Consider the following 27,719-nt stretch of genomic DNA (forward strand, 5'->3'; position numbering starts at 1 on the left):
TAAACTAAGCATGCCAATATCTTCTATGCAGGATGTAGAAACCTTACAAGCGGACCTGAACAAAATAACCGGGGGGGGGGGGGCAACTACATGGCAGATGAGGTTTAATGTTGGAAAATGTAAAGTAATGCACTTGGGGGCCAGAAACCAGAAAGCAAGCTACTCACTAGGGGGGGAACCTCTGGGTGAGTCTAGGATGGAAAGGGACCTGGGGGTACTGGTAGACAACAGACTTGGCAGTGGCATGCAATGCCAAGCTGCTGCAAGCAAAGCCAACAGAATACTGGGATGTATAAAAAAGGGGATTCACTCCAGAAATAAAGAGATTATTCTCCCGCTCTACAAGACTCTGGTCCGGCCACATCTGGAGTATTCTGTCCAGTTCTGGGCACCGGTCCTCAGGAAGGATGTGCTGGAACTGGAAAGAGTCCAGAGAAGGGCAACAAAAATAATTAGGGGAATGGAGGACATCAGCTATGAGGAAAGACTACAAGCACTGAACCTATTATCTCTGGAGAAGAGACGATTGAGGGGGGATATGATATCAATGTACAAATACTGTACTGGCGACCCTAGCATAAGGAACAAACTATTCAGAGAGAGGAGATACAATAAGACACGTGGCCACTCACTAAAACTAGAGGAAAGGCGGTTTAACCTTAAAACACGTAGGGGGTTCTTCACTGTCAGAGCAGTAAGGATGTGGAATTCTCTTCCACAAGCAGTCGTATCAGCAGGGAGCCTCGATAGTTTCAAAAAACTATTAGATGTTCACCTTAGAGACCACAACATACAGGGGTATACAATGTACAACATACAGGGGGTATACAATGTACAACATACAGGGGTATACAATGTACAACATACAGGGGGTATACAATGTACAACATACAGGGGTATACAATGTACAACATACAGGGGTATACAATGTACAACATACAGGGGTATACAATGTACAACATACAGGGGGTATACAATGTACAACATACAGGAGGTATACAATTGAAACATACAGGGGGTATACAATGTACAACTTACAGGGGTATACAATGTACAACATATAGGGGGTATACAATGTACAACATACATGGGTATACAATGTACAACATACAGGGGTATACAATGTACAACATACAGGGGTATACAATGTACAACATACAGGGGGTATACAATGTACAACATACAGGGGTATGCAATGTACAACATACAGGGGTATACAATGTACAACATACACGGGTATACAATGTACAACATATAGGGGGTATACAATGTACAACATACAGGGGTTTACCATGTACAACATACAGGGGGTATACAATGTACAACATACAGGGGTATACAATGTACAACATACAGGGGTATACAATGTACAACATATAGGGGGTATACAATGTACAACATACAGGGGTATACAATGTACAACATACAGGGGTATACAATGTACAACATACAGGGGTATACAATGTACAACATATAGGGGGTATACAATGTACAACATACAGGGGGTATACAATGCACAACATACAGGGGGTATACAATGTACAACATACAGGGGTATACAATGTACAACATACAGGGGTATACAATGTACAACATACAGGGGGTATACAATGTACAACATACAGGGGTATACAATGTACAACATACAGGGGTATACAATGTACAACATACAGGGGTATACAATGTACAACATATAGGGGGTATACAATGTACAACATACAGGGGTATACAATGTACAACATATAGGGGGTATACAATGTACAACATACAGGGGGTATACAATGTACAACATACAGGGGTATACAATGTACAACATACAGGGGTATACAATGTACAACATACAGGGGTATACAATGTACAACATACAGGGGTATACAATGTACAACATATAGGGGGTATACAATGTACAACATACAGGGGTATACAATGTACAACATACAGGGGGTATACAATGTACAACATACAGGGGTATACAATGTACAACATACAGGGGTATACAATGTACAACATATAGGGGGTATACAATGTACAACATACAGGGGTATACAATGTACAACATATAGGGGGTATACAATGTACAACATACAGGGGGTATACAATGTACAACATACAGGGGTATACAATGTACAACATACAGGGGTATACAATGTACAACATACAGGGGTATACAATGTACAACATACAGGGGTATACAATGTACAACATATAGGGGGTATACAATGTACAACATATAGGGGGTATACAATGTACAACATATAGGGGGTATACAATGTACAACATACAGGGGTATACAATATACAACATATAGGGGGTATACAATGTACAACATACAGGGGTATACAATGTACAACATATAGGGGGTATACAATGTACAACATACAGGGGGTATACAATGTACAACATACAGGGGTATACAATGTACAACATACAGGGGTATACAATGTACAACATACAGGGGTATACAATGTACAACATACAGGGGTATACAATGTACAACATACAGGGGTATACAATGTACAACATACAGGGGTATACAATGTACAACATACAGGGGGTATACAATGTACAACATACAGGGGTATACAATGTACAACATACAGGGGTATACAATGTACAGCATACAGGGGTATACAATGTACAGCATACAGGGGTATACAATGTACAACATACAGGGGTATACAATGTACAACATACAGGGGGTATACAATGTACAACATACAGGGGTATACAATGTACGGTTAACAGCAAACACACACACACATCAGAGGGTGGAACTGGATGGACTGATGTCTTTTTTCACCTCACAAACTATGTAACTATATGTAACGTCAATCATAATGAAAGACCCCCCCCTCCCCCACCAACTCACCAAAATAAAAAAGAAAACCTACCAACTGCCAGCACCATCCACTCCTGACCACTGTTTGTTATAGCAGTTTCTTCCCCTGTCAGTGGTGGAATATCGTGTGATCGGTGTCTCCAGCTCAGTGTTTTCTATGTGCGAATGTGACGTCTCTGCGTGACTTTGCGCTCTGCTTTTCTTTGCAGCTCTTACAGATTTCCACCCTGAACTGAGCTGTGAAAGTAGTGTGATGACGGTCGCTCTCAGCCAATGCCTGCTCTCCTCCTTGGGTTATAACCTCACATCTATGCATTTGATGGATCCTTCATACAACTGCATCTTCGCTTTCGCCTCTTCTATAAACGGGCAGAGAGCCATCTCCCTGCAAGTCCAGGCAACACCCGATTGGTGCGGGAACACGGTAACGGTAAGGATGGATCACATGGTACACAACTGACCTCCAGACCAACACCTTCAAATCCACACCTGAGATACACAAATGTCACCTGTCTGTATGTCATTCTGTCCGGCCAGCTTTGTGATCACATGAAGGGTGTCAGTACAGTTCAGGAGGGCAGGATGTCTAGTGAGAAGCTAAGATCAGGAACAGGAGGACATGACCTCCACCTAGCAGGAGGAAAGTTCAAAACTGACCAACCTATCGAAAGGATATCGGATGCTTGGAACAGATCTCCAACATAGGTAGAGAGTCAATCAACATTATGGCCACTAGATGGCGCTGAGGAGTCTGCTTATTTCCTATATATATCCAGCACCATCTAGTGGCCATAATGCTGGGAAGTTATCCATTCACACTGTTTTTTTCGATGATTCACATTCAAACTGCACAACATATAGCCTAAGAACCTTCGATTTTCCCCCATTCAAACAAAATGATGTACATGCGGTGTCACAGGATGGATAACGCTGGATTTACTGACTTGGCCTCTCACTACTGTTCACCCACTATGGAGCAGAGCGATTTTTACATTTCTGTTATGGACCGGTTTATCCGTCCCTTCAATACCGGCCGCTCTCACCCTCTTCCTGCCTCCGCGCTGTCAGACTTTGAATGACAATTACACGGTCATGCCACACTCTACCCACATGGCATCTTTATCATTTGATGCACAAGGAGAGTGTGTGAGATTAGGTAAACGCTGCACCAATTATTGTTTTAGTGATTTTTTATCATTTTTTTTTCTTTTGGGTGATATTTAATCCCCACTGGGTTTTTTTTTTTTTGCTAAACCACAAAAAAGACCGAAAATTTTGTAAAAGAAAACCTTCTTTCCTTTCTGTTATAAAACTTTGCAAATAAGTACATTTTCTCCTTGATTGATGTGCACTGATGAGGCTGCACTGATGGGCACTGATAGGCTGCACTGATGGGCACTGATAGGCTGGACTGATGGGCTTGCACTGATGGCCACTGATAGGTTGCACTGATAGCTACTGATAGGCTGCACTGATGGGCACTGATGGGCTTGCACTGATGGCCACTGGTAGGTTGCAGTAATGGTCACTAATGTGGCTGGTCAAACAAAACCAGTTTACCTTGATGACCAGCCTTCATCCAACCAAATTGTGTTTGCATTGATGAGGGGGCACTGATGGTCACTGATGAGGATGCACTGACAGGTGGCACTGATGGGCACTCATAGGCGGTCCTGATGGGCATTGATTGGTGACACTGATGGACACTGAGAGGCAGCACTGATGGGCACTGATAGGCAGCACTGATGATGGGCATTGATAGGTGACATTGATGGACACTGACAAGTGGCACTGATAGGCCTCACTTATGGGCACTGATAGGCGGCACTAACACTGATGGGCACTGATAAGTGGCACTGATGGGCACTGACAGGTGGCACTGATAGGGGCACTGATAGGTGACTCTGATGGGCATTGATAGGGGGCACTGATGGGCATTGATAGGTGACACTGATGGGCACTGACAGGTGGCACTGATAGGTGACACTGATGGGCACTAATAGGTGGCACTGATGGGCATTGATAGGTGACAGTGATGGGCACTGATAGGTGACACTGATGGGCACTAACAGGTGGCACTGATAGGTGACACTGATGGGCACTGAAAGGTGGCAGTCCTAGGTGACACTGATGGGCACTAATAGATTACACTGATTGGGCACTGATAGGCAGCACTGATGGCCATTGATAGGTGACACTGATGGGTACTGATAGGCGGCACTCATGGGCATTGATAGGTGGCACTGATGGGCACTGATAGATGGCACAGATGGGCACTGATGGGCACTGAAAGATGGCACTCATAGGTGACGCTGATGGGCACTAATAGGTGACACTGATTGGGCACTGATAGGCAGCGCTGATGGCTATTGATAGGTGACACTGATGGGTGGCACTGATGGGCCCTGATGGGGCTGCACTGATAACCAGGGTACTTGTAATTAGTGTCTGGATTATCAGTGTAAATGTCCCCTGTCACACTTCCCAGTTACCATCTGACATCATGTGAGGGAAGTACTGCCGATAACCAGCAAGTCAGTTTACACTGCGATCAGCTGTGATTGGCCCTTTATCACGATCTGTGATCAGCTGTGTGCAAAGCACACTGCGACCACAGAGCGCTGAATGCGCATCCCCGAACAACAGAGCCGCGCTTTAGCCATCTTTCAGCTCTAACTCGGTAATGAAGTGGTTAAAGACAAACAAGGCTTTCTTTTCATGATATTGTCTTACAACAACGATTTTTATTTTTTGTTTTTTTTGCAATTGTTAGACAATAAAACGAAACAAAACACACTTTTTCTTTAGAGAAGTGTTTTCGTTTAAAAAGAAATGCAGATACTGCAGATAAAATGTACGCATTTTATTCCGTAATTTATATATTTTTTTTTATATATTGACACGAACATAATGATTCTATTACAAAGCATAGCAAAGTTATTTACAAATAAAATAAAGTATTTTTTTAAGGCCCCTTTCACACGGGCTTTCCGATCCGATCCCTCTCAGTCTTTCAGGCGGACCGGATCGAATGCTCCATGTATCTCTATGGAGCGGCGGATGTCAGTGGGGACATCTCCGCTGACACCCGCTGCTATCCGATCCGATCCGACCCTATTCGGATCGGATGAGGAATGGCGGTCCGTTTCCATCCGATCTCCCATAGAGGAGAGCAGGGATCTGACAGCTCCATCTCTGCAAAGTAAGTGGAGAGGGACCTGTCATCCGCCTGCTCAGCAGGGATCAGCTGTCCGTCGGGCGCACCGCCCGTGTGAAAAGGGGCCTTAATGGGAAATGTGTAAAAAATGTTAGCAAACAAAACAAAAACAAAAAAAGTTAAATAGTAAATAAAAATAGAAAAAAAAAAAAAAAAAGCAGCAGGAAAATAATAGTTGAAGGGAGAAGGAGTTCAAGTACAATACTGTATATGTGCACCCTCACCTTGTAAATCATCCCATTTAGTTAAAAATATAAATAAAGGGCAAAACATTTTGCTATAGATATAAAAACTATTATAGATTCCTTTTCTTCCCTTTTTTTATAAGTGATCACATAGCCCTCTTTTCTCAGCTGCATAAGAGCTGGTAGAGAAACATCAGGACACTGGTCTTCCCAGTGAATAGCTGTGCAGGGGGGGGGGGGGAGTTACGTTTCAGCTCAAGCATGATCATTGGATTAGCTACCAGCACAGCCAGAAAACTGACCACGCTGTGCACTCATGGCAAGTTAGGTCAGTTTTTAATAGGAAAGCAGAGGGACTGGCGGGATCATCAGGGATTTCACACAAAGGAAGCAATACAAAGAGAACAGGAGACTTCCTCACACCAGTACATGGTTCAGCAGACACATATCAGGGGGGGGGATGGGAAGAGGGAACAGGAGACTTCTTCATACCAGTACATGGTACAGCAGACACATATCGGGGGGGGGGGGGAGAACAGGAGACTTCCTCATACCAGTACATGGTACAGCTGACACATACCGGGGAGGGATGGGGGGAGGAGAGAACAGGAGACTTCTTCATACCAGTACATGGTTCAGCAGACACATATCGGGGGGGGATGGGAAGAGGGAACAGGAGACTTCTTCATACCAGTACATGGTACAGCAGACACATGTCAGGGGGGGGGGAGAACAGGAGACTTCCTCATACCAGTACATGGTACAGCAGACACATATTGGGGGGGGAGAGAACAAGAGACTTCTTCATACCAGTGCATAGTACAGCAGACACATATCGGGGAGGGATGGGGGGAGGAGAGAACAGGAGACTTCTTCATACCAGTACATGCTACAGCAGACACATATGGGGGGGTCGGGTGGGGGGAGTCGAGAACAGGAGATTTCTTCATACCAGTACATGGTACAGCAGACACATACCGGGGAGGGATGGGGGGGGGAGGAGAGAACAGGAGACTTCTTCATACCAGTACATGGTACAGCAGACACATATCGGGGAGGGATGGGGGGGAGGAGAGAACAGGAGACTTCTTCATACCAGTACATGGTACAGCAGACACATATGGGGGGTGGGGTGGGGGGGAGGCGAGAACAGGAGATTTCTTCATACCAGTACATGGTACAGCAGACACATATTGGGGGGGGGGGGAGAACAGGTGACTTCTTCATACCAGTGCATGGTACAGCAGACACATACCGGGGAGGGATGGGGGAGGAGAGAACAGGAGACTTCTTCATACCAGTACATGGTACAGCAGACACATATGGGGGGGTGGGGTGGGGGGGAGGCGAGAACAGGAGATTTCTTCATACCAGTACATGGTACAGCAGACACATATCGGGGGGTTGGGGGGGAGGAGAGAACAGAAGACTTCTTCATACCAGTACATGGTTCAGCAGACACATATCGGGGGGGGGGATGGGAAGAGGGAACAGGAGACTTCTTCATACCAGTACATGGTACAGCAGACACATATCGGGGGGGGGGGGGGAACAGGAGACTTCTTCACTTCTTCATACCAGTACATGGTACAGCAGACACATGTCGGGGGGGGGGGAGAACAGGAGACTTCCTCATACCAGTACATGGTACAGCAGACACATATTGGGGGGGGAGAGAACAAGAGACTTCTTCATACCAGTGCATGGTACAGCAGACACATATCGGGGAGGGATGGGGGGAGGAGAGAACAGGAGACTTCTTCATACCAGTGCATGGTACAGCAGACACATATCGGGGAGGGATGGGGGGAGGAGAGAACAGGAGACTTCTTCATACCAGTACATGCTACAGTAGACACATATGGGGGGGTCGGGTGGGGGGAGTCGAGAACAGGAGATTTCTTCATACCAGTACATGGTACAGCAGACACATACCGGGGAGGGATGGGGGGGGGAGGAGAGAACAGAAGACTTCTTCATACCAGTACATGGTACAGCAGACACATATCGGGGAGGGATGGGGGGGAGGAGAGAACAGGAGACTTCTTCATACCAGTACATGGTTCAGCAGACACATATCGGGGGGGGGATGGGAAGAGGGAACAGGAGACTTCTTCATACCAGTACATGGTACAGCAGACACATATCGGGGGGGGGGGAACAGGAGACTTCTTCACTTCTTCATACCAGTACATGGTACAGCAGACACATGTCGGGGGGGGGGGAACAGGAGACTTCCTCATACCAGTACATGGTACAGCAGACACATATTGGGGGGGGAGAGAACAAGAGACTTCTTCATACCAGTGCATGGTACAGCAGACACATATCGGGGAGGGATGGGGGGAGGAGAGAACAGGAGACTTCTTCATACCAGTGCATGGTACAGCAGACACATATCGGGGAGGGATGGGGGGAGGAGAGAACAGGAGACTTCTTCATACCAGTACATGGTACAGCAGACACATATGGGGGGTGGGGTGGGGGGGAGGCGAGAACAGGAGATTTCTTCATACCAGTACATGGTACAGCAGACACATATTGGGGGGGGGGGGGGGAACAGGTGACTTCTTCATACCAGTGCATGGTACAGCAGACACATACCGGGGAGGGATGGGGGAGGAGAGAACAGGAGACTTCTTCATACCAGTACATGGTACAGCAGACACATATGGGGGGGTGTGGTGGGGGGGAGGCGAGAACAGGAGATTTCTTCATACCAGTACATGGTACAGCAGACACATATCGGGGGGTTGGGGGGGAGGAGAGAACAGAAGACTTCTTCATACCAGTACATGGTACAGAAGACACATATCGGGGGGTGGGGGGAGGAGAGAACAGAAGACTTCTTCATACCAGTACATGGTACAGCAGACACATATGGGGGGGGATGGGGGGGAGGAGAGAACAGGAGACTTCCTCATACCAGTACATGGTACAGCAGACACATATGGGGGGGATGGGGGGGAGGAGAGAACAGGAGACTTCCTCATACCAGTACATGGTACAGCAGACACATATTGGGGGGGGGGGGAGAGAACAGGAGACTTCTTCATACCAGTACATGGTACAGCAGACACATACCGGGGAGGGATGGGGGGGGGGGAGAGAACAGGAGACTTCTTCATACCAGTGCATGGTACAGCAGACACATACCGGGGAGGGATGGGGGGGGGGAGGAGAGAACAGGAGACTTCTTCATACCAGTACATGGTACAGCAGACACATATGGGGGGTGGGGTGGGGGGGAGGCGAGAACAGGAGATTTCTTCATACCAGTACATGGTACAGCAGACACATACCGGGGAGGGATGGGGGAGGAGAGAACAGAAGACTTCTTCATACCAGTACATGGTACAGCAGACACATATGGGGGGTGGGGTGGGGGGGAGGCGAGAACAGGAGATTTCTTCATACCAGTACATGGTACAGCAGACACATATCGGGGAGGGATGGGGGGGAGGAGAGAACAGAAGACTTCTTCATACCAGTACATGGTACAGCAGACACATATGGGGGGTGGGGTGGGGGGGGGGGCGAGAACAGGAGATTTCTTCATACCAGTACATGGTACAGCAGACACATATTGGGGGGGGGGAGAGAACAGGAGACTTCTTCATACCAGTGCATGGTACAGCAGACACATACTGAGGAGGGATGGGGGAGGAGAGAACAGGAGACTTCTTCATACCAGTACATGGTACAGCAGACACATATGGGGGGGTGGGGTGGGGGGGAGGCGAGAACAGGAGATTTCTTCATACCAGTACATGGTACAGCAGACACATATCGGGGGGTTGGGGGGGAGGAGAGAACAGAAGACTTCTTCATACCAGTACATGGTACAGAAGACACATATCGGGGGGTGGGGGGAGGAGAGAACAGAAGACTTCTTCATACCAGTACATGGTACAGCAAACACATATGGGGGGGATGGGGGGGAGGAGAGAACAGGAGACTTCCTCATACCAGTACATGGTACAGCAGACACATATGGGGGGGATGGGGGGGAGGAGAGAACAGGAGACTTCCTCATACCAGTACATGGTACAGCAGACACATATTGGGGGGGGGGGGGAGAGAACAGGAGACTTCCTCATACCAGTACATGGTACAGCAGACACATATGGGAGGGGATGGGGTGGTGGAGAGGACAGGAGACTTCTTCATACTAGTATATGGTACAGCAGACACATATCAGGGGGGGATTGGGGGAGGAGAGAACAGGAGACTTCCTTATACTAGTACATGATACAGCAGACTCATATCGGGGGGAGGAGAGAACAGGAGACTTGCTTATACCAGTACATGATACAGCAGACTCATATCGGGGGGAGGAGATAACAGGAGACTTCCTTATACCAGTACATGGTACAGCAGACACATATCAGGGAGGGATGGGGGGAGGAGAGAACAGGAGACTTCTTCATACCAGTACATGGTACAGCAGACACATATCGGGGGGGGGGAGAGAACAGGAGACTTCCTCATACCAGTACATGGTACAGCAGACACATATTGGGGGGGGGAGGAGAGAACAGGAGACTTCTTCATACCAGTACATGGTACAGCAGACACATATGGGGGGGTGGGGTGGATGGGAGGCGAGAACAGGAGATTTCTTCATACCAGTACATGGTACAGCAGACACATATCGGGGGGTTAGGGGGGGAGGGGAGAACAGAAGACTTCTTCATACCAGTACATGGTACAGAAGACACATATCGGGGGGTTAGGGGGGGAGGGGAGAACAGAAGACTTCTTCATACCAGTACATGGTACAGAAGACACATATCGGGGGTGGGGTGGGGGGAGGAGAGAACAGAATACTTCTTCATACCAGTACATGGTACAGCAGACACATATGGGGGGGATGGGGGGGAGGATAGAACAGGAGACTTCCTCATACCAGTACATGGTACAGCAGACACATATCGGGGGGGGGGGGGAGGAGATAACAGGAGACTTCCTCATACCAGTACATGGTACAGCAGAAACATATCGGGGGGGGGAGGAGATAACAGGAGACTTCCTCATACCAGTACATGGTACAGCAGACACATATCGGGGGGGGGGGGGAGAACAGGAGACTTTCTTATACCAGTACATGGTACAGCAGACACATATCAGGGGGGGTGGGGGGATTGGGGGGAGGAGAGAACAGGAGACTTCCTCATACCAGTACATGGTACAGCATATACATAACGGGGGGGGGGGATGGGGGGAGGGAACAGGAGACTTCTTCATACCAGTACATGGTACAGCAGATACATATCGGGGGGATTGGGAGGAGGAGAGAACAGGAGACTTCTTAATACCAGTACATGGTACAGCAGATACTTATGGGGGGGGGGGAATGGGGGGAGGGGGTTAGGAGACTTCTTCATACCAGTACATGGTACAGCAGACACATTTCAGGGGGGGGGGGGGTTGCGGGGAGGAGAGAACAGGAGACTTCTTAATACCAGTACAAGGTACAGCAGATACATTTTGGGGGGGGGGGATGGGGGGGAAGAGAGAACAGGAGACTTCTTCATACCAGTACATGGTACGGCATACACATATGGGGGGGGGATGGGGAGGAGAGAAAAAGAAGACTTCCTCATACCAGTACATGTTACAGCAGATACATATCGGGGGGGGGGGGGGATTGAGGGGGGAGAGAACAGAAAACTTCCTCATACCAGTACATGGTACAGCAGATACATATCGGGGGGGGGGGGGGATTGAGGGGGGAGAGAACAGGAGACTTCCTCATACCAGTATATGGTACAGCAGATACATATCAGGAGGGGGGGGTGGGATATGTGATACGCAGGGAGTGTCAATTAAAAGTTAACGACACCCCCAGTTGCGATCTGCAAGTTCGCACAGAATCGGATCGCACTAGTGTGAACCACCATGCGATCCGATTCTGCTGCGGATAAAAAAAGGGTCCTGTGCGTGTTTATTGCGATTGCTGTGCGAATTCAGCCATACAAACTGTATGGCTGAAATTTGCACCGCACAGAGATCGCATGTAATTTAGGAGCAGTGCGCTCCGAATTACATGCGATCTCTGATCACACTAATGTGAACCGGCACTCTATCTCTCGTCTGATCAATGTTTATAAACAATGTTACTTTGTATCTCTCTATCTCTTATCTGATCAACGTCTATGATTAATGTTACTCTGATCAGATGGGAGATAGAGAGATACCAAATATCAAAGTAGAGAGTGCGTTGATGTCTGACGTCATTGCGCACACCACGAATTTGTGAGGGACATTCCCCGGAGGAGACGCTCCGCCTCCTCATTCTCACCAGTTTACACTACAGACGGCAGTATAAGATGGGGAAATGCCTCCCGTAATGCGCTGCAAACTGATCACACACAAAACTGCTGGAAAAAAAAATCTTGGGAGTCAATTTTGCTGCCCCTCCAATGGACCCATGGTAGGGCCAGCCCTGAGTATTGGGTTGGTCAAAGCAGAAAACAATGGTGATAGAAATGATACAATGTAACATGACAAAATCAATAAATATAGGTACCCTGCATTACTCCTATCAACATCACTATAGCAAAACCACAAAACTAAAAAAGAAAGCAGCTACCACCTACAACGTAGCAACAACAGGGTGCAGCGCCAGTAATAATAATATTCAGTCCAATAAAGGAATGTCCATATATATATTGTGGGAGATTAGCTCGGTGGCGGGTATGGATGACCCCTTGGGGGGTGCGTTTACACAGGGAGATAGCCAAGAAGTGTTTGCAAACAACAGTTTTGTTTATTCTTGCAATTTACTTCACACGAGTGCAAGCGTCAAAAACATCAAAATAAAAATAAAACACAAAATAAATCCTTGCCACGGTGGGCGGCTACCTTCTCACATACAGGAACCTATCTACGGAGTCTGTCTCCAACCTACTGTTGGGCAAACTTTGCTGATCCTACAGCAGACACTCAATAGTCCATGTTTTTCTTCACACAACAAATATCCATTGAACATGTCCCTTTTCCTCTTCACATTGATCATGTCCTGTTGCTGTTCTCTTCACATAGCAAACAGTGCATTTATTTCTTCCACATAGAAATAGTTCATTTTCTCACCTTGAGAAGTCTTCACACTTTTTACCCTCCTCAGTGCACATCGCTTCAGGAGGTCTTCCCCATGCTCACACAGCTTCAGGGGGCATCCCTTCTCCCATGCCCACACAGCGTTGGGAGGTACACATCTGACTGTCCTCCTCTCCCCAGCTCACACAGCGTCAGGAGGCAGCAATCCTTAGACTTCCTTTGGACAAATTATAGAGGCCTTAACTTCCTCATTCTGAACAGCTGAAGGCCTTTCAACTTCCCTAAGCCGTCCTGGCTACCTTTTCAGCCGACACCCTATAGTAATTGGTGAATTTTCTAAACCAGGTGGAAATGTATCTCCTGTCTGTGACTACATCCACAGATTTACCTGACTTCCTGTCACAATATATATATATACAAGAATTGTATCAGAAAAAAAGTCCCCACACCAAATGCTGTGAATCCTGAAAGCACTGTGTTGGGCGAGGGAATCCTGCTTACCAAATGTGTTGACCCTCAAATTATAGAGCTGTCAAAACAGGTATGTAGAAAGCCAGTAGGCTCAATCTATGATTGGACCGGATATCCACTGCATCGCCTGAATACAAACAACCGGTTCACCTCTTCCACAGAACCGTGTTACTCCCCCAACCAGAAGACGAACGAACACACCTCAGAAATCAGGAGATACTAACATCGTGTAGCAGTTCTAACACAACAGTTCTTTATTGAATAAAACAAAAAGGTACGCTCACATGTTAATGGAAAATAAAAGGCGTGTAAAACGATCATCAATGATGGCCGCGGCGTAGCGTGCTTGCATCATGTTGTTCGCACCTTATGCGTTTCGTCATCAATGGACGCCATCGGAGGCATACACCTACAACGTGTTTTTACCACACTGTCAAATGCAAAAGATTATATCCAATGGTGAAGTGCTTCCTCTAAACTGGGGAAATGCAAACTGTGGCCCTCCAGATGTTGTCGAACTACAAGTCCCATGAGGCATAGCAAAACTCTGACAGGCACAACATGACACCCAGAGACAGAGGCATGGTGGGATCTGTAGTTTTGCAACAGCTGGAGGGCCACATTTTTCATATCCCTGCTCTAAACCTAATTTGTAGTGCTTAAATAGTGATTTATAAATTATATATAGACACGAAAGGGGGAAGAAAAACGGGACCGTTCTCCCCCCATAGGAACAGTCCCAGGGAAGGGGAAGAGAAGGAAAGGGAGAGAATTGAGGGTTTTACCGGTACCGTGGTGCAATTGATATTTCACATATAAAATCTGTTTTACAAAATTTTATTTAAAACAATATTACAAAATGGACAACAAGTTCACCATTGATACATAACACCTTGAGTTTGATAGAGGCTGATTGATCAAGACAGAGTGTGAAATTGTATTCGAGCGTACATTCCTCAACATGTTTCACGGAAAGATCCGCTAGACCTGCGATATATAGAACTCTCTGTGACAACTCATAATGTAACATGACTGTCCCTGGATTCTCACATCACTGTCCTTTGTTTTTAGAAAGACGGATCCAGACTCTTTGCCACCAACACCATTTATATCAATGTGCAAGTAAACTCAAGTGTTCCTGCCAATCCAATCAGCTTCAACATCACCTGTCCGCTCGATACGGGGACGAACCCCCTCGCTCAGTAAGGAACCTGTTACATTGTTTAGAGGAATTAATCACATTAGGAAAAGTAGTAGAATACTTATTAGAAATGGCTGTGGGAACAATAGCAGGAGGGATCCTGGATCTAAGCAATCCTCAGCAGGGTCTGAAGGACATTTACTGGGTTGTGTCTCTTTGGTGACAACTGATGAACAGATGGGGAAATCAGAATATAAATTGAAGGTTGGGGCAGGAGGTGTTATGGCAGAACCATTTTATAAGCAGAAAGTTGTGGTAGGTGGTGGGTAGATATCTGTGAGATGTCACTGGCTTGGACTCTCAGGAGGTTTTTTGTTTCTCCAGGACGGTGGTGATATCCGGAGTGAATGCGATGGACCTGTACCCAATCACCATGGCTGCCTACAATGATACAGAATTTGTGACTCCCTATACAGCTAATGAAATGTTCCTGGGGTCAGAGATCTATGTGGCGCTATACGCCTACATGGATGAGGATACCTACGTTCTCCGACTACAGGACTGCACTGCCAGTCCTACCGCTGATCGCAACAACACCAAGGCTCTCCATCTTTTATCACAGGGGTGAGTCTGATGTCCTTTGGTGTCTATAAGAATGAGCGAATACCCAAAGAAACTACCCATAGTGCACCATTCCTTGAAATATAATATATTGCAGCTTATCACCTGTTATGTGTGGTGGTGATGACCTTAGTATTTGAAACGGATCAACTGGCACCCCGACTGGGTACCTCCGTTGACGGATGCTCCTAGTGCTTCCCGAGGGCTCCAAGCACTCCACCAGACACCATAACCACCGCAGACCCCACAAACTGCTGAAGCTTGGTTGGGGTCTCACCGTCTCCAACCCACCCTGGACATACGACAAGGCTCCAAGTTTTTAGTGGGTGAACCTCTCTTTCCCCAGAGAGTGAAAGACTCTAGATTGAGGGTGAAGTAGAACTCAAGGTTTAATAGTACAGCTGCTCTTTTATACAGTTTTCCCCCACAAGGTTACTGCCCAGGTGGACCTTGTGGGGAACAGGACATGAATTTCACAATCCAATAAAAACAGAGTTTTACACTCAGTCAATCCCATACAGTGTATACAATCCCTCCCCTCTGCCTGATTACATTATTATATGCAGATTAAATTGTATACAGAAACAGAATTAACCTGAACTAATTATCTAGCCATCTGGACAGAACAATGTGAGGTCATTAACATTTAACAATAAAACAGAGAGACTTAACACAATCCACATCACAGCTCAATAGATAGACAATAGGACAAGACTATGAAAAAACAGGAATATCGGCGCAAGCATGAATAAATAAATGGATGGAAATAAATAAAAGCAGCTGACACCAAGGTAAAAAATATGTAAAACCCAATGTAAAACTGATAGTGAAAAGTGCAGCGCTAAAACAATAAGACAATAAAAACATCAATGGATAAATGAAAAGTCTATGAATGGCACGCAGTAGTCTTGTAAAAAAGAGGAGAAAACAGTCCAATAAGAAATCCCAATGAAAGTGCTCAGTGCTGATCAGTAAACAGGACACAAGTGCTTGTTCAGTGCAATCCTTCACCAGAGGTGCTAGCCTCTCACCTGTAGGCTGTGAAAAGACAGCCTTAAAAGTACACTCCCAGCAATGTGAAAATCCTGACCAGGACAGCAATCACAGAGGGCATCTCTCTTCAAGGTAATGCAAAAACGAGCAGTACAGCAATCCAGCTGATCTCCAGACAGAGCGGAACGCTCTGCTAACAGGGGCTACGAGTGACGTCACGATCTCCTCCCCCTTGCGCACGCATATCGTCCGTGGGCGGGACTTCCTCAGCGTATGGGCGGAGGGGCGTTACTAGCCCTCTAGCCCTTGTTGCTGTCTCGGTGTTTATGGAGGACTCTGTTTATGTTCCTGGGTCAATGTACTGCTTCCTGTGTGGGGCGGGCCCTGGGGCACTTCCTGGTTTTCCTCCGACGTTGCTATGCCAGCAGCGACGCTGAATTGAGCGGAGTGATGCATATAAAAAGAGTGACGTCCGCCCCTCCGCCCATACGCTGAGGAAGTCCCGCCCACGGACGATACGCGTGCGCAAGGGGGAGGAGATCGTGACGTCACTCGTAGCCCCTGTTAGCAGAGCGTTCCGCTCTGTCTGGAGATCAGCTGGATTGCTGTACTGCTCGTTTTTGCATTACCTTGAAGAGAGATGCCCTCTGTGATTGCTGTCCTGGTCAGGATTTTCACATTGCTGGGAGTGTACTTTTAAGGCTGTCTTTTCACAGCCTACAGGTGAGAGGCTAGCACCTCTGGTGAAGGATTGCACTGAACAAGCACTTGTGTCCTGTTTACTGATCAGCACTGAGCACTTTCATTGGGATTTCTTATTGGACTGTTTTCTCCTCTTTTTTACAAGACTACTGCGTGCCATTCATAGACTTTTCATTTATCCATTGATGTTTTTATTGTCTTATTGTTTTAGCGCTGCACTTTTCACTATCAATAGGACAAGACTGCCAATGACAGACTGTCCGTCTCCTACATTGAAGTACATGGAATACACATCTATGTATTCTGATTATTTAGGTATCACAGACTTCATGGTAACAGGCTATAGGTCTCACAGTGTAAAGTGAGATTAAATCTTCATATTTCTTGAGAGGTATTGCTGACAAATATTACTGTCCCACTTGAAGCAATCCAAACCATTAAGTATCTGTCTTTCACTCCCAGTGACGGTGAGTACCGTCATATATCTTCCCCCCAAAGGTAGATGAACCAGGTACCAGACCTCCAATCGGTCTGTGCCTGAGTTAGTCAGGTAACAAGTCCCAAAGAGTCAATCCATCATGGCAGCTTCCCTGACAATGTTCCATATAGTTTGTAAGTTTGTCCCGGTAGGGTGCATGGAGCTCTCATAGCCGAACGGTCTTTGAAAGTCTGGTTTGGGCAGGCCAAACTGGGCTTCTTGGTCACCCTGTGTCCCTAATAGACATTTTTCAGGACAGTTAAACATTTTTTTTATACCTTGTGATCCTACCAGTAACCTATTTAATGTGCTAAGGGGGCAACGTCCACTCACTGCACTGTATCCATGAAGGAGCAGCATTGTCATCCTAGGAGAGGATTAAAGGACACCTCCCCCTCTCTAAATCTTCACAGAATAGAAGGGAGGTGTTTTCTAGTCCCCCAGAGATCGCTGAAAACACATCCAACTGAAGCAGAGAGCACAGGGGGTTACAAGCTCACTGGATTTCTAGCAGGATCAAGAGGGGTTTTTTTTTCTTTTTTTGCACTTTTTAAACAGATATACTGTAAGAAAATGCTTTCAGTTGGATATTTGTCAAATTTTATTGGAGGAAAAAAAAAAATTGTTTGTACTCCATAGCCTAAAAAATGGGTCCACATGGCTCTCTGCTCAATCCTAGGTTTTGTAATGGAACCACGACCCATACTGTGTTTGTGGGCTTCCGTCAGTATAGCGCTTCCTCCAGTCTGAACATAGATATCAGATATTCTAGCCGCCTATTGCAACCAAGAACTGGACAGCACTCGTTTCAGCTGCAAAATGTGGAAACTCATTTATTGAACAAGAATACAAACTTTTTATACACTTGAGAAGTATGTCATTCACTACTTGAACAATGACCCGAATATTTACCCAAAACATCACACAATGGTTTAGATAATGAGGTAGGGCTGACTGATGGCTAATCCCCCTCTAGCAACTACTTTAGCTGGCAAGGATATTATTAACATGCTAATTAACTCAGCACTTAAACCAGCCTAGGTGGAGTACATGGAATCAACATAATCAACAATGTGTGGAAGACAAGTGGTTGAGCTGATGATATTAGCATCTGCTGTGAGTCTTACTGTCTTGGGGAGACATGGACTTGAATCCAAAGTAACATTACTCCAAGGGCCCCACATATAGTGTCTGTCTTTCATCCCAAGTGACGGTGAGTACCGTCACATATCTTTCCCCCCCAAAGGTAGACTAACCAGGTACCAGACCTCCAATCGGTCTGAGTTAGTCGGGTAACAAGTCCCAAAGAGTCAATCCATCCTGGCAGCTTCCTCTACAAAGTTCCACATCGTTTGTAAGTTTGTCCCGGCAGGGCGCATGGAGCTCTCATAGCCGATCAGTCTGTGGAAGTCTGGTTTGGGCAGGCCAGACTGGGTTTCTCGGTCACCCTATGTCCCTAATAACCTAGGGTGACTTAGACATAGGAGGGGGCTAGGATGCAAAGAGAGGGATTTCCCAACCTCTCTTAGGTAAGCTGTGTTCCACGGGCCCCCCGAGCAAAGTAACTCACATTCCACGCCCAGCATACACCCCACAAAGAGCAGTGTTCCCTCACAACCCAGGGCCCATAGTCAGTAGGCAAGGGGCTAGCCTGCAGTCCCCTCCAAAAGCCCCTGTCCTGAGTTTGCCACAGGTTTATTTTCAATATCAGATGCACGGGTCAATAGTTACGAAGAGAGATATATTCCCTTTATATCTAATATCTTCCCAGTCTGTGTAAATCCACTGAACACCATTGGGGCTCAACTCCACTCCATCGCTAATGGAAGAATTCTCACATTCTTTGGTGGACCTTATACACTGAGTAAGGTCGTATAGAGCTTCACCCACACAGGGGTTCACTAATCAGATGAAGGGTCCAGGTCCACTTAGTATCCTTCAAGAAGCTGAACATAAAGAGAAATCTCCATGGCGCTTTCCGTTTTAATACATTTTTATATTAAAATAATGAAAACCCCTCACATGCAAAGTTCACCACAATCGTGTACTAGATACTCAAGGAGGTGATCCCAGTCTAATGGAAGACATAACCATTGCTGGTCCTCTGAGCACATGCTTGAGCTCCACCCTACGCGATTGAGTCATCTCATCTCCACCCCCTACGTGCTGCGTCTGTTGACTTTGTCAGGGGCATGAACTGGGCGACGTATATTCTCTTCTTAGGCCAAAGTTGAATACTATCTCTACTAAAGTTACAAGTGACTTAGGGAGGGATTTCCCAACCTCTCTTAGGTAAGCTGTATTCCACACGCCCCCCAACCAAAGTAACTCCCATCACACCCCCAGCATACACCCCACAAAGAGCAGTGTTCCCTCACAAGTCAGGGCCCACAGTCAGTAGGCAAGGGGCTAGCCTGCAGTCCCCTCCAAAAGCCCCTGTCCTGAGTGAGTTTGTCACAGGTTTATTCTCAATATCAGATGCACGGGTTAATAGTCATGAAGAGATATATATTCCCTTTATATCTAATATCTTCCCAGTCTGTGTAAATCCACTGAACACCATTGGTGCTCAACTCCACTCCATCGCTAATGGAAGAATTCTCACATTCTTTGGTGGACCTTATACACTGAGTAAGGTCATATAGAGCTTCACCCACACAGCGGTTCACTAATCACATGAAGGGTCCAGGTCCACTTAGTATCCTTCAAGAAGCTGAACATAAAGAGAAATCTCCATGGCGCTTTCCGTTTTAATAAAACATTTTATTAAAATAATGAAATCCCCTCACATGCAAAGTTCACCACAATTGTGTACTAGATACTCAAGGAGGTGATCCCAGTCTACTGGAAGACATCACCATTGCTGGTCCTCTGAGCACATGCTTGAGCCCCACCCTACGCGATTGAGTCACCTCACCTCCACTCTACGTGCTGCGTCTGTTGACTTTGTCAGGGGCATGAACTGGATGACGTATATTCTCTTCTTAGGCCAAAGTTGAATACTATCTCTACTACATTTACAAGGGACATAGGGAGGGCAACATAATATGAACATCAAAATATCTACCTCTACCTCATACCACATGAAAAGTCATACAATTACCCAAGGATTGAGCAGAGTTACGTAGACCTGATTTTTTTGGATATTGATTGCTTGTGTCAGGACAAGGCAAGGTCCAGGATCTGCATTCAGTGAAAGCCTTCACCCTATAATTTTGCTAAATTTTTGGGGTAATGTTTTGGTCACCCCATGTGAACAGCAGTGTTACAGGTTAGGCTGCACATCGCATACTTTTTTTTTTGATCACCTATCCCTTTTCTTGTCTGCAGTTGTGCCACTGACAACTTGACCCAGATATTCCAGAATGGGAACTCCACCGAGGTCCGGTTTGAAATCAGCCCCTCGCAGTTCCCGAATTTTGCCACCATAAATCTGTTCTGTGATGTCCGGTTTTGTGTGAAGAGTAAAGAGGAATGCACTGCGGTGAGTCTGCAACAGGGAAGTCGTGAGTAGCTGCACTGCTACAGACAGAGGACCTTATTGGAGAAGGAGATATGTTGGATGCCATGGCTGAACCCTCCTAAAAATGTCCGTTCCATGGTTTCACACTTCTCCACCAGTCCCGTATAATGTGAGATGAACCAGGCTCTAAAGTAAAATGCACATCCTTAATGCAGGACACAATATGGTCCCGTATTTATCAAATAGATGCAATGGTTGCTAAGAAGCTGGTGGCTTTTATCTACAACCTGCAACTGCTACAATGTGCTACAGCTGCAATGTCTCCCACTGTCTCCTCATCCAATCGGGGCTGTAACCTGCTCCGACAGGTGACTAGAAACAGGAAGGAGACCCAACTGACTTCTGAACTCTTTCTATTGCCTACTTCACACCTCTGCACTCTGCACTCTATACATGACTTTTACTCCAGACCTCTGCACTCTGTACATGACTTTTACTCCAGACCTCTATACTCTATACATGACTTTTACTCCAGACCTCTGCACTCTGTACCATGACTTTTACTCCAGACCTCTGCACTCTGTACATGACTTTTACTCCAGACCTCTGCACTCTGTACCATGACTTTTACTCCAGACCTCTGCACTCTGTACATGACCTTTACTCCAGACCTCTACACTTTGTACATTACTTTTACTCCAGACCTCTGCACTCTATACATTACTTTTACTCCAGACCTCTGCACTCTATACATGACTTTTACTCCAGACCTCTGCACTCTGTACATGACCTTTACTCCATACCTCTACACTTTGTACATTACTTTTACTCCAGACCTCTGCACTCTGCACATGACTTTTACTCTGGCCCTGTGCACTCTGCACGTGACTTTTACTCCAGACCTCTGCACTCTATACATGACTTTTACTCCAGACCTCTGCACTCTGTACATGACTTTTACTCCAGACCTCTGCACTCTATACATTACTTTTACTCCAGACCTCTGCACTCTATACATTACTTTTACTCCAGACCTCTGCACTCTGTGCATTCATTTTACTCCAGACCTCTGCACTCTGTACATGACTTTTACTCCAGACCTCTGCACTCTGTACATGACTTTTACTCCAGACCTCTGCACTCTGTACATGACTTTTACTCCAGACCTCTGCACTCTGTACATGACTTTTACTCCAGACCTCTGCACTCTATACATGACTTTTACTTCAGACCTCTGCACTCTGTCCCATGACTTTTACTCCAGACCTCTGCACTCTGTACATGACCTTTACTCCAGACCTCTACACTTTGTACATTACTTTTACTCCAGACCTCTGCACTCTGTACATGACTTTTACTCCAGACCTCTGCACTCTGTGCATTCATTTTACTCCAGACCTCTGTACTCTGTACATGACCTTTACTCCAGACCTCTGCACTCTGTACATGACTTTTACTCCAGACCTCTGCACTCTGTACATGACTTTTACTCCAGACCTCTGCACTCTGTACATTACTTTTACTCCAGACCTCTGCACTCTGTGCATTAATTTTACTCCAGACCTCTGTACTCTGTACATGACTTTTACTCCAGACCTCTGCACTCTGTACATGACTTTTACTCCAGACCTCTGCACTCTGTACATGACTTTTACTCCAGACCTCTGCACTCTATACATGACTTTTACTTCAGACCTCTTCACTCTGTACCATGACTTTTACTCCAGACCTCTGCACTCTGTACATGACCTTTACTCCAGACCTCTACACTTTGTACATTACTTTTACTCCAGACCTCTGCACTCTGTACATGACTTTTACTCCAGACCTCTGCACTCTGTACATGACCTTTACTCCAGACCTCTACACTTTGTACATTACTTTTACTCCAGACCTCTGCACTCTATACATTACTTTTACTCCAGACCTCTGCACTCTATACATGACTTTTACTCCAGACCTCTGCACTCTGTACATGACCTTTACTCCATACCTCTACACTTTGTACATTACTTTTACTCCAGACCTCTGCACTCTGCACATGACTTTTACTCTGGCCCTGTGCACTCTGCACGTGACTTTTACTCCAGACCTCTGCACTCTATACATGACTTTTACTCCAGACCTCTGCACTCTGTACATGACTTTTACTCCAGACCTCTGCACTCTATACATTACTTTTACTCCAGACCTCTGCACTCTATACATTACTTTTACTCCAGACCTCTGCACTCTGTGCATTCATTTTACTCCAGACCTCTGTACTCTGTACATGACTTTTACTCCAGACCTCTGAACTCTGTACATTACTTTTACGCCAGACCTCTGCACTCTGTACATGACTTTTACTCCAGACCTCTGCACTCTGTACATGACTTTTACTCCAGACCTCTGCACTCTGTACATGACTTTTACTCCAGACCTCTGCACTCTGTACATTACTTTTACTCCAGACCTCTGCACTCTGTGCATTAATTTTACTCCAGACCTCTGTACTCTGTACATGACTTTTACTCCAGACCTCTGCACTCTATACATTACTTTTACTCCAGACCTCTGCACTCTATACATGACTTTTACTTCAGACCTCTGCACTCTGTCCCATGACTTTTACTCCAGACCTCTGCACTCTGTACATGACCTTTACTCCAGACCTCTACACTTTGTACATTACTTTTACTCCAGACCTCTGCACTCTGTACATGACTTTTACTCCAGACCTCTGCACTCTGTGCATTCATTTTACTCCAGACCTCTGTACTCTGTACATGACCTTTACTCCAGACCTCTGCACTCTGTACATGACTTTTACTCCAGACCTCTGCACTCTGTACATGACTTTTACTCCAGACCTCTGCACTCTGTACATTACTTTTACTCCAGACCTCTGCACTCTGTGCATTAATTTTACTCCAGACCTCTGTACTCTGTACATGACTTTTACTCCAGCCCTCTGCACTCTGTACATGACTTTTACTCCAGACCTCTGCACTCTGTACATGACTTTTACTCCAGACCTCTGCACTCTATACATGACTTTTACTTCAGACCTCTGCACTCTGTACCATGACTTTTACTCCAGACCTCTGCACTCTGTACATGACCTTTACTCCAGACCTCTACACTTTGTACATTACTTTTACTCCAGACCTCTGCACTCTGTACATGACTTTTACTCCAGACCTCTGCACTCTATACATGACTTTTACTCCAGACCTCTGCACTCTGTGCATTCATTTTACTCCAGACCTCTGCACTCTGTACATGACTTTTGCTCCAGACCTCTGCACTCTGTACATGACTTTTACTCCAGACCTCTGCACTCTGTACATTAATTTTACTCCAGACCTCTGCACTCTGTACATGACTTTTACTCCAGACCTCTGCACTCTGTACATGACCTTTACTCCAGACCTCTACACTTTGTACATTACTTTTACTCCAGACCTCTGCACTCTGTACATGACTTTTACTCCAGACCTCTGCACTCTGTACATTACTTTTACTCCAGACCTCTGCACTCTGTGCATTAATTTTACTCCAGACCTCTGTACTCTGTACATGACTTTTACTCCAGACCTCTGCACTCTTTACATGACTTTTACTCCAGACCTCTGCACTCTGTACATGACTTTTACTCCAGACCTCTGCACTCTATACATGACTTTTACTTCAGACCTCTGCACTCTGTACCATGACTTTTACTCCAGACCTCTGCACTCTGTACATGACTTTCACTCCAGACCTCTATACTCTGTACATGACTTTTACTCCAGACCTCTGCACTCTGTACATGACTTTTACTCCAGACATCTGCACTCTGTACATGACTTTTACTCCAGACCTCTGCACTCTGTACATGACTTTTACTCCAGACCTCTGCACCCTGTACATTACTTTTACTCCAGACCTCTGCATTCTGTACATGACTTTTACTCCAGACCTCTGCACTCTATACATTACTTTTACTCCAGACCTCTGCACTCTGTACACGACTTTTACTCCAGACCTCTGCACTCTATACATTACTTTTACTCCAGACCTCTGCACTCTGTACATTACTTTTACTCCACACCTCTGCACTCTGTACATTACTTTTACTCCAGACCTCTGCACCCTGTACATTACTTTTACTCCAGACCTCTGCATTCTGTACATGACTTTTACTCCAGGCCTCTGCACTCTGTACATTACTTTTACTCCAGGCCTCTGCATTCCTTACATGACCTTTACTCCAGACCTCCACACTCTGTACATGACTTTTACTCCAGACCTCTGCATTCTGTACATGACCTTTACTCCAGACCTCTGCACTCTGTACATGACTTTTACTCCAGACCTCTGCACTCTGTACATTACTTTTACTCCAGACCTCTGCACTCTGTACATGACTTTTACTCCAGACCTCTGCACTCTATACATTACTTTTTCTCCAGACCTCTGCACTCTGTGCATGACTTTTACTCCAGACCTCTGCACCCTGTACATGACTTTTACTCCAGACCTCAGCACTCTGTGCATTACTTTTAGTCCAGACCTCTGCACTCTATACATGACTTTTACTCCAGACCTCTGCACTCTGTACATTACTTTTACTCCAGACCTCTGCACTTTGTACATGACTTTTACTCCAGACCTCTGCACTCTATACATTACTTTTTCTCCAGACCTCTGCACTCTGTGCATTACTTTTACTCCAGACCTCTGCACCCTGTACATGACTTTTACTCCAGACCTCAGCACTCTGTGCATTACTTTTAGTCCAGACCTCTGCACTCTATACATGACTTTTACTCCAGACTTCTGCACTCTGTACATGACTTTTACTCCAGACCTCTGCACTCTATACATTACTTTTGCTCCAGACCTCTGCACTCTGTACATGACTTTTTACTCCAGACCTCTGCACTCTGTACATGACTTTTACTCCATACCTCTGCACTCTGTACATGACTTTTACTCCAGACCTCTGCACTCTGTACATTACTTTTACTCCAGACCTCTGCACTCTGTACATGACTTTTACTCCAGACCTCTGCACTCTATACATGACTTTTACTCCAGACCTCTGCACTCTGTACATGACTTTTACTCCAGACCTCTGCACTCTGTACATGACACATTACTTTTACTCCAGACCTCTGCACTCTGTACATGACCTTTACACCAGACCTCTGCACTCTGTACATGACTTTTACTCCAGACCTCTGCACTCTGTACATGACTTTTACTCCAGACCTCTGCACTCTGTACATGACTTTTACTCCAGACCTCTGCACTCTGTACATGACCTTTACACCAGACCTCTGCACTCTGTACATGACTTTTACTCCAGACCTCTGCACTCTGTACATTACTTTTACTCCAGGCCTCTGCATTCCTTACATGACCTTTACTCCAGACCTCCACACTCTGTACATGACTTTTACTCCAGACCTCTGCACTCTGTACATGACTTTTACTCCATATCTATATCTATGCATTTTGAACAATACTTTTACTTCTGACCCCTTCGTCGCACACTCCTGTGCATTTCTTACTCCTGACCCCTGCAGTCTTTGTGTTACGCACTCTTGACCCAGAGCAGAGTAGGATAAGGTTTGATTAAACTTCAACCCTTTATGCTCCTCCCACTTTTTGGTTCATCTCAGTTAGCTCTGCCCCCATCTCTGCTGTGACCCCTCCCATAATTTTCCAGAACAAAAATGATATCCTGGCTTCAGTCTACTCCCGTATTTGGACCTTTGAGCGCCCCCTGGCTTTGTCGGCTTCATGTTTGCTTCATGTTAGCGATGGGGAAAACATCAAAGCCAGAGACAGCCCAGCAGGTAGCATTTTGAAAAGGAAGTCAGCAATGGCAGCCCATGCATTTCTCTCAATACAGGTTCCCTTATCTCCACATTTCTGAACCATCAGTAGATCCAGAGAAATCAGTGTTTGACTTTATAGACAAATCATGTCTTTTCCGGTTAAAGCCCAGCTTGACCCCTGTCCCTCCCGCCTTCCAGACCTGCCCTTTGGTCCTTTAAATTAACGGGCAGCTAATAGGAAAACTTGGGAAACAAGAGGGGGGTGTGGCCAAGCTTAACTTTTTCACTTTATCACATGGTGACCCCTGGAGTATGGCGATTGGTGCAATGTTCCATCAACTTCTAATTTCCGGCCGCTCAGATTCAATGATGAAATTTCAGACTTTGTGTGATTATTTATTGCGCTCTCTTCTCCCCGCAGTGTATGGAATCGCAGTCTTTCAGCATGGAGGTCACACAACTCAGTCTAGCCCTGAAGATCGCAGGTAACTCACAACAGTAAGAGCAGAGCCCAAATGTCAGTGTATGACGGACAACAAATGGGTGCAAAAACTGAACCCCCCCCCTCCCCGGCCCCAGCACTGAGTTCCTTTGGAATTGCTCCATAGGATCTAAGAACCTCCTTCTATGGTGAGCCAAGAAACTCTGATGCCTCACATTCAGCTTTAATATTCACCCTTTAAAACAATCTTCTAACCCTGACCCCTACCCTGAAAATGATCACATGATAGATAACC

The 27,719-nt window shown here is 46.0% G+C and overlaps 2 protein-coding genes across 2 annotated transcripts in view; both read left to right on the forward strand.

Moving 5' to 3' along the window:
• LOC309550758 (uromodulin-like) overlaps nt 1-14,980 on the forward strand; it is a gene marked incomplete at its 3' end in the record, with an annotated part of 100,116 nt that extends 85,136 nt beyond the window's left edge. Inside the window, exons 5-6 of the mRNA XM_082251096.1 lie at nt 3,049-3,269; nt 14,846-14,980. Of these exons, the coding sequence (XP_082107222.1) occupies nt 3,049-3,269; nt 14,846-14,980 (356 nt within the window). The remainder of the gene's footprint in view (nt 1-3,048; nt 3,270-14,845) is intronic.
• LOC309565045 (pancreatic secretory granule membrane major glycoprotein GP2-like) lies at nt 3,217-27,484 on the forward strand (the record flags this gene model as incomplete). The annotated part of the gene is made up of 5 exons (XM_082269781.1): nt 3,217-3,269; nt 14,846-14,976; nt 15,300-15,539; nt 21,040-21,193; nt 27,404-27,484. Exons 3-5 carry the CDS (start codon nt 15,328-15,330, stop codon nt 27,482-27,484), a joined length of 447 nt encoding a protein of 148 aa, XP_082125907.1. The 5' UTR covers nt 3,217-3,269; nt 14,846-14,976; nt 15,300-15,327.
• Between the last annotated feature and the right edge of the window lie 235 nt (nt 27,485-27,719).

Source organism: Pelophylax lessonae (genome assembly GCF_965119305.1).
Source record: "Pelophylax lessonae genome assembly, chromosome: 1".
Taxonomy (NCBI): Eukaryota; Metazoa; Chordata; class Amphibia; order Anura; family Ranidae; genus Pelophylax; species Pelophylax lessonae.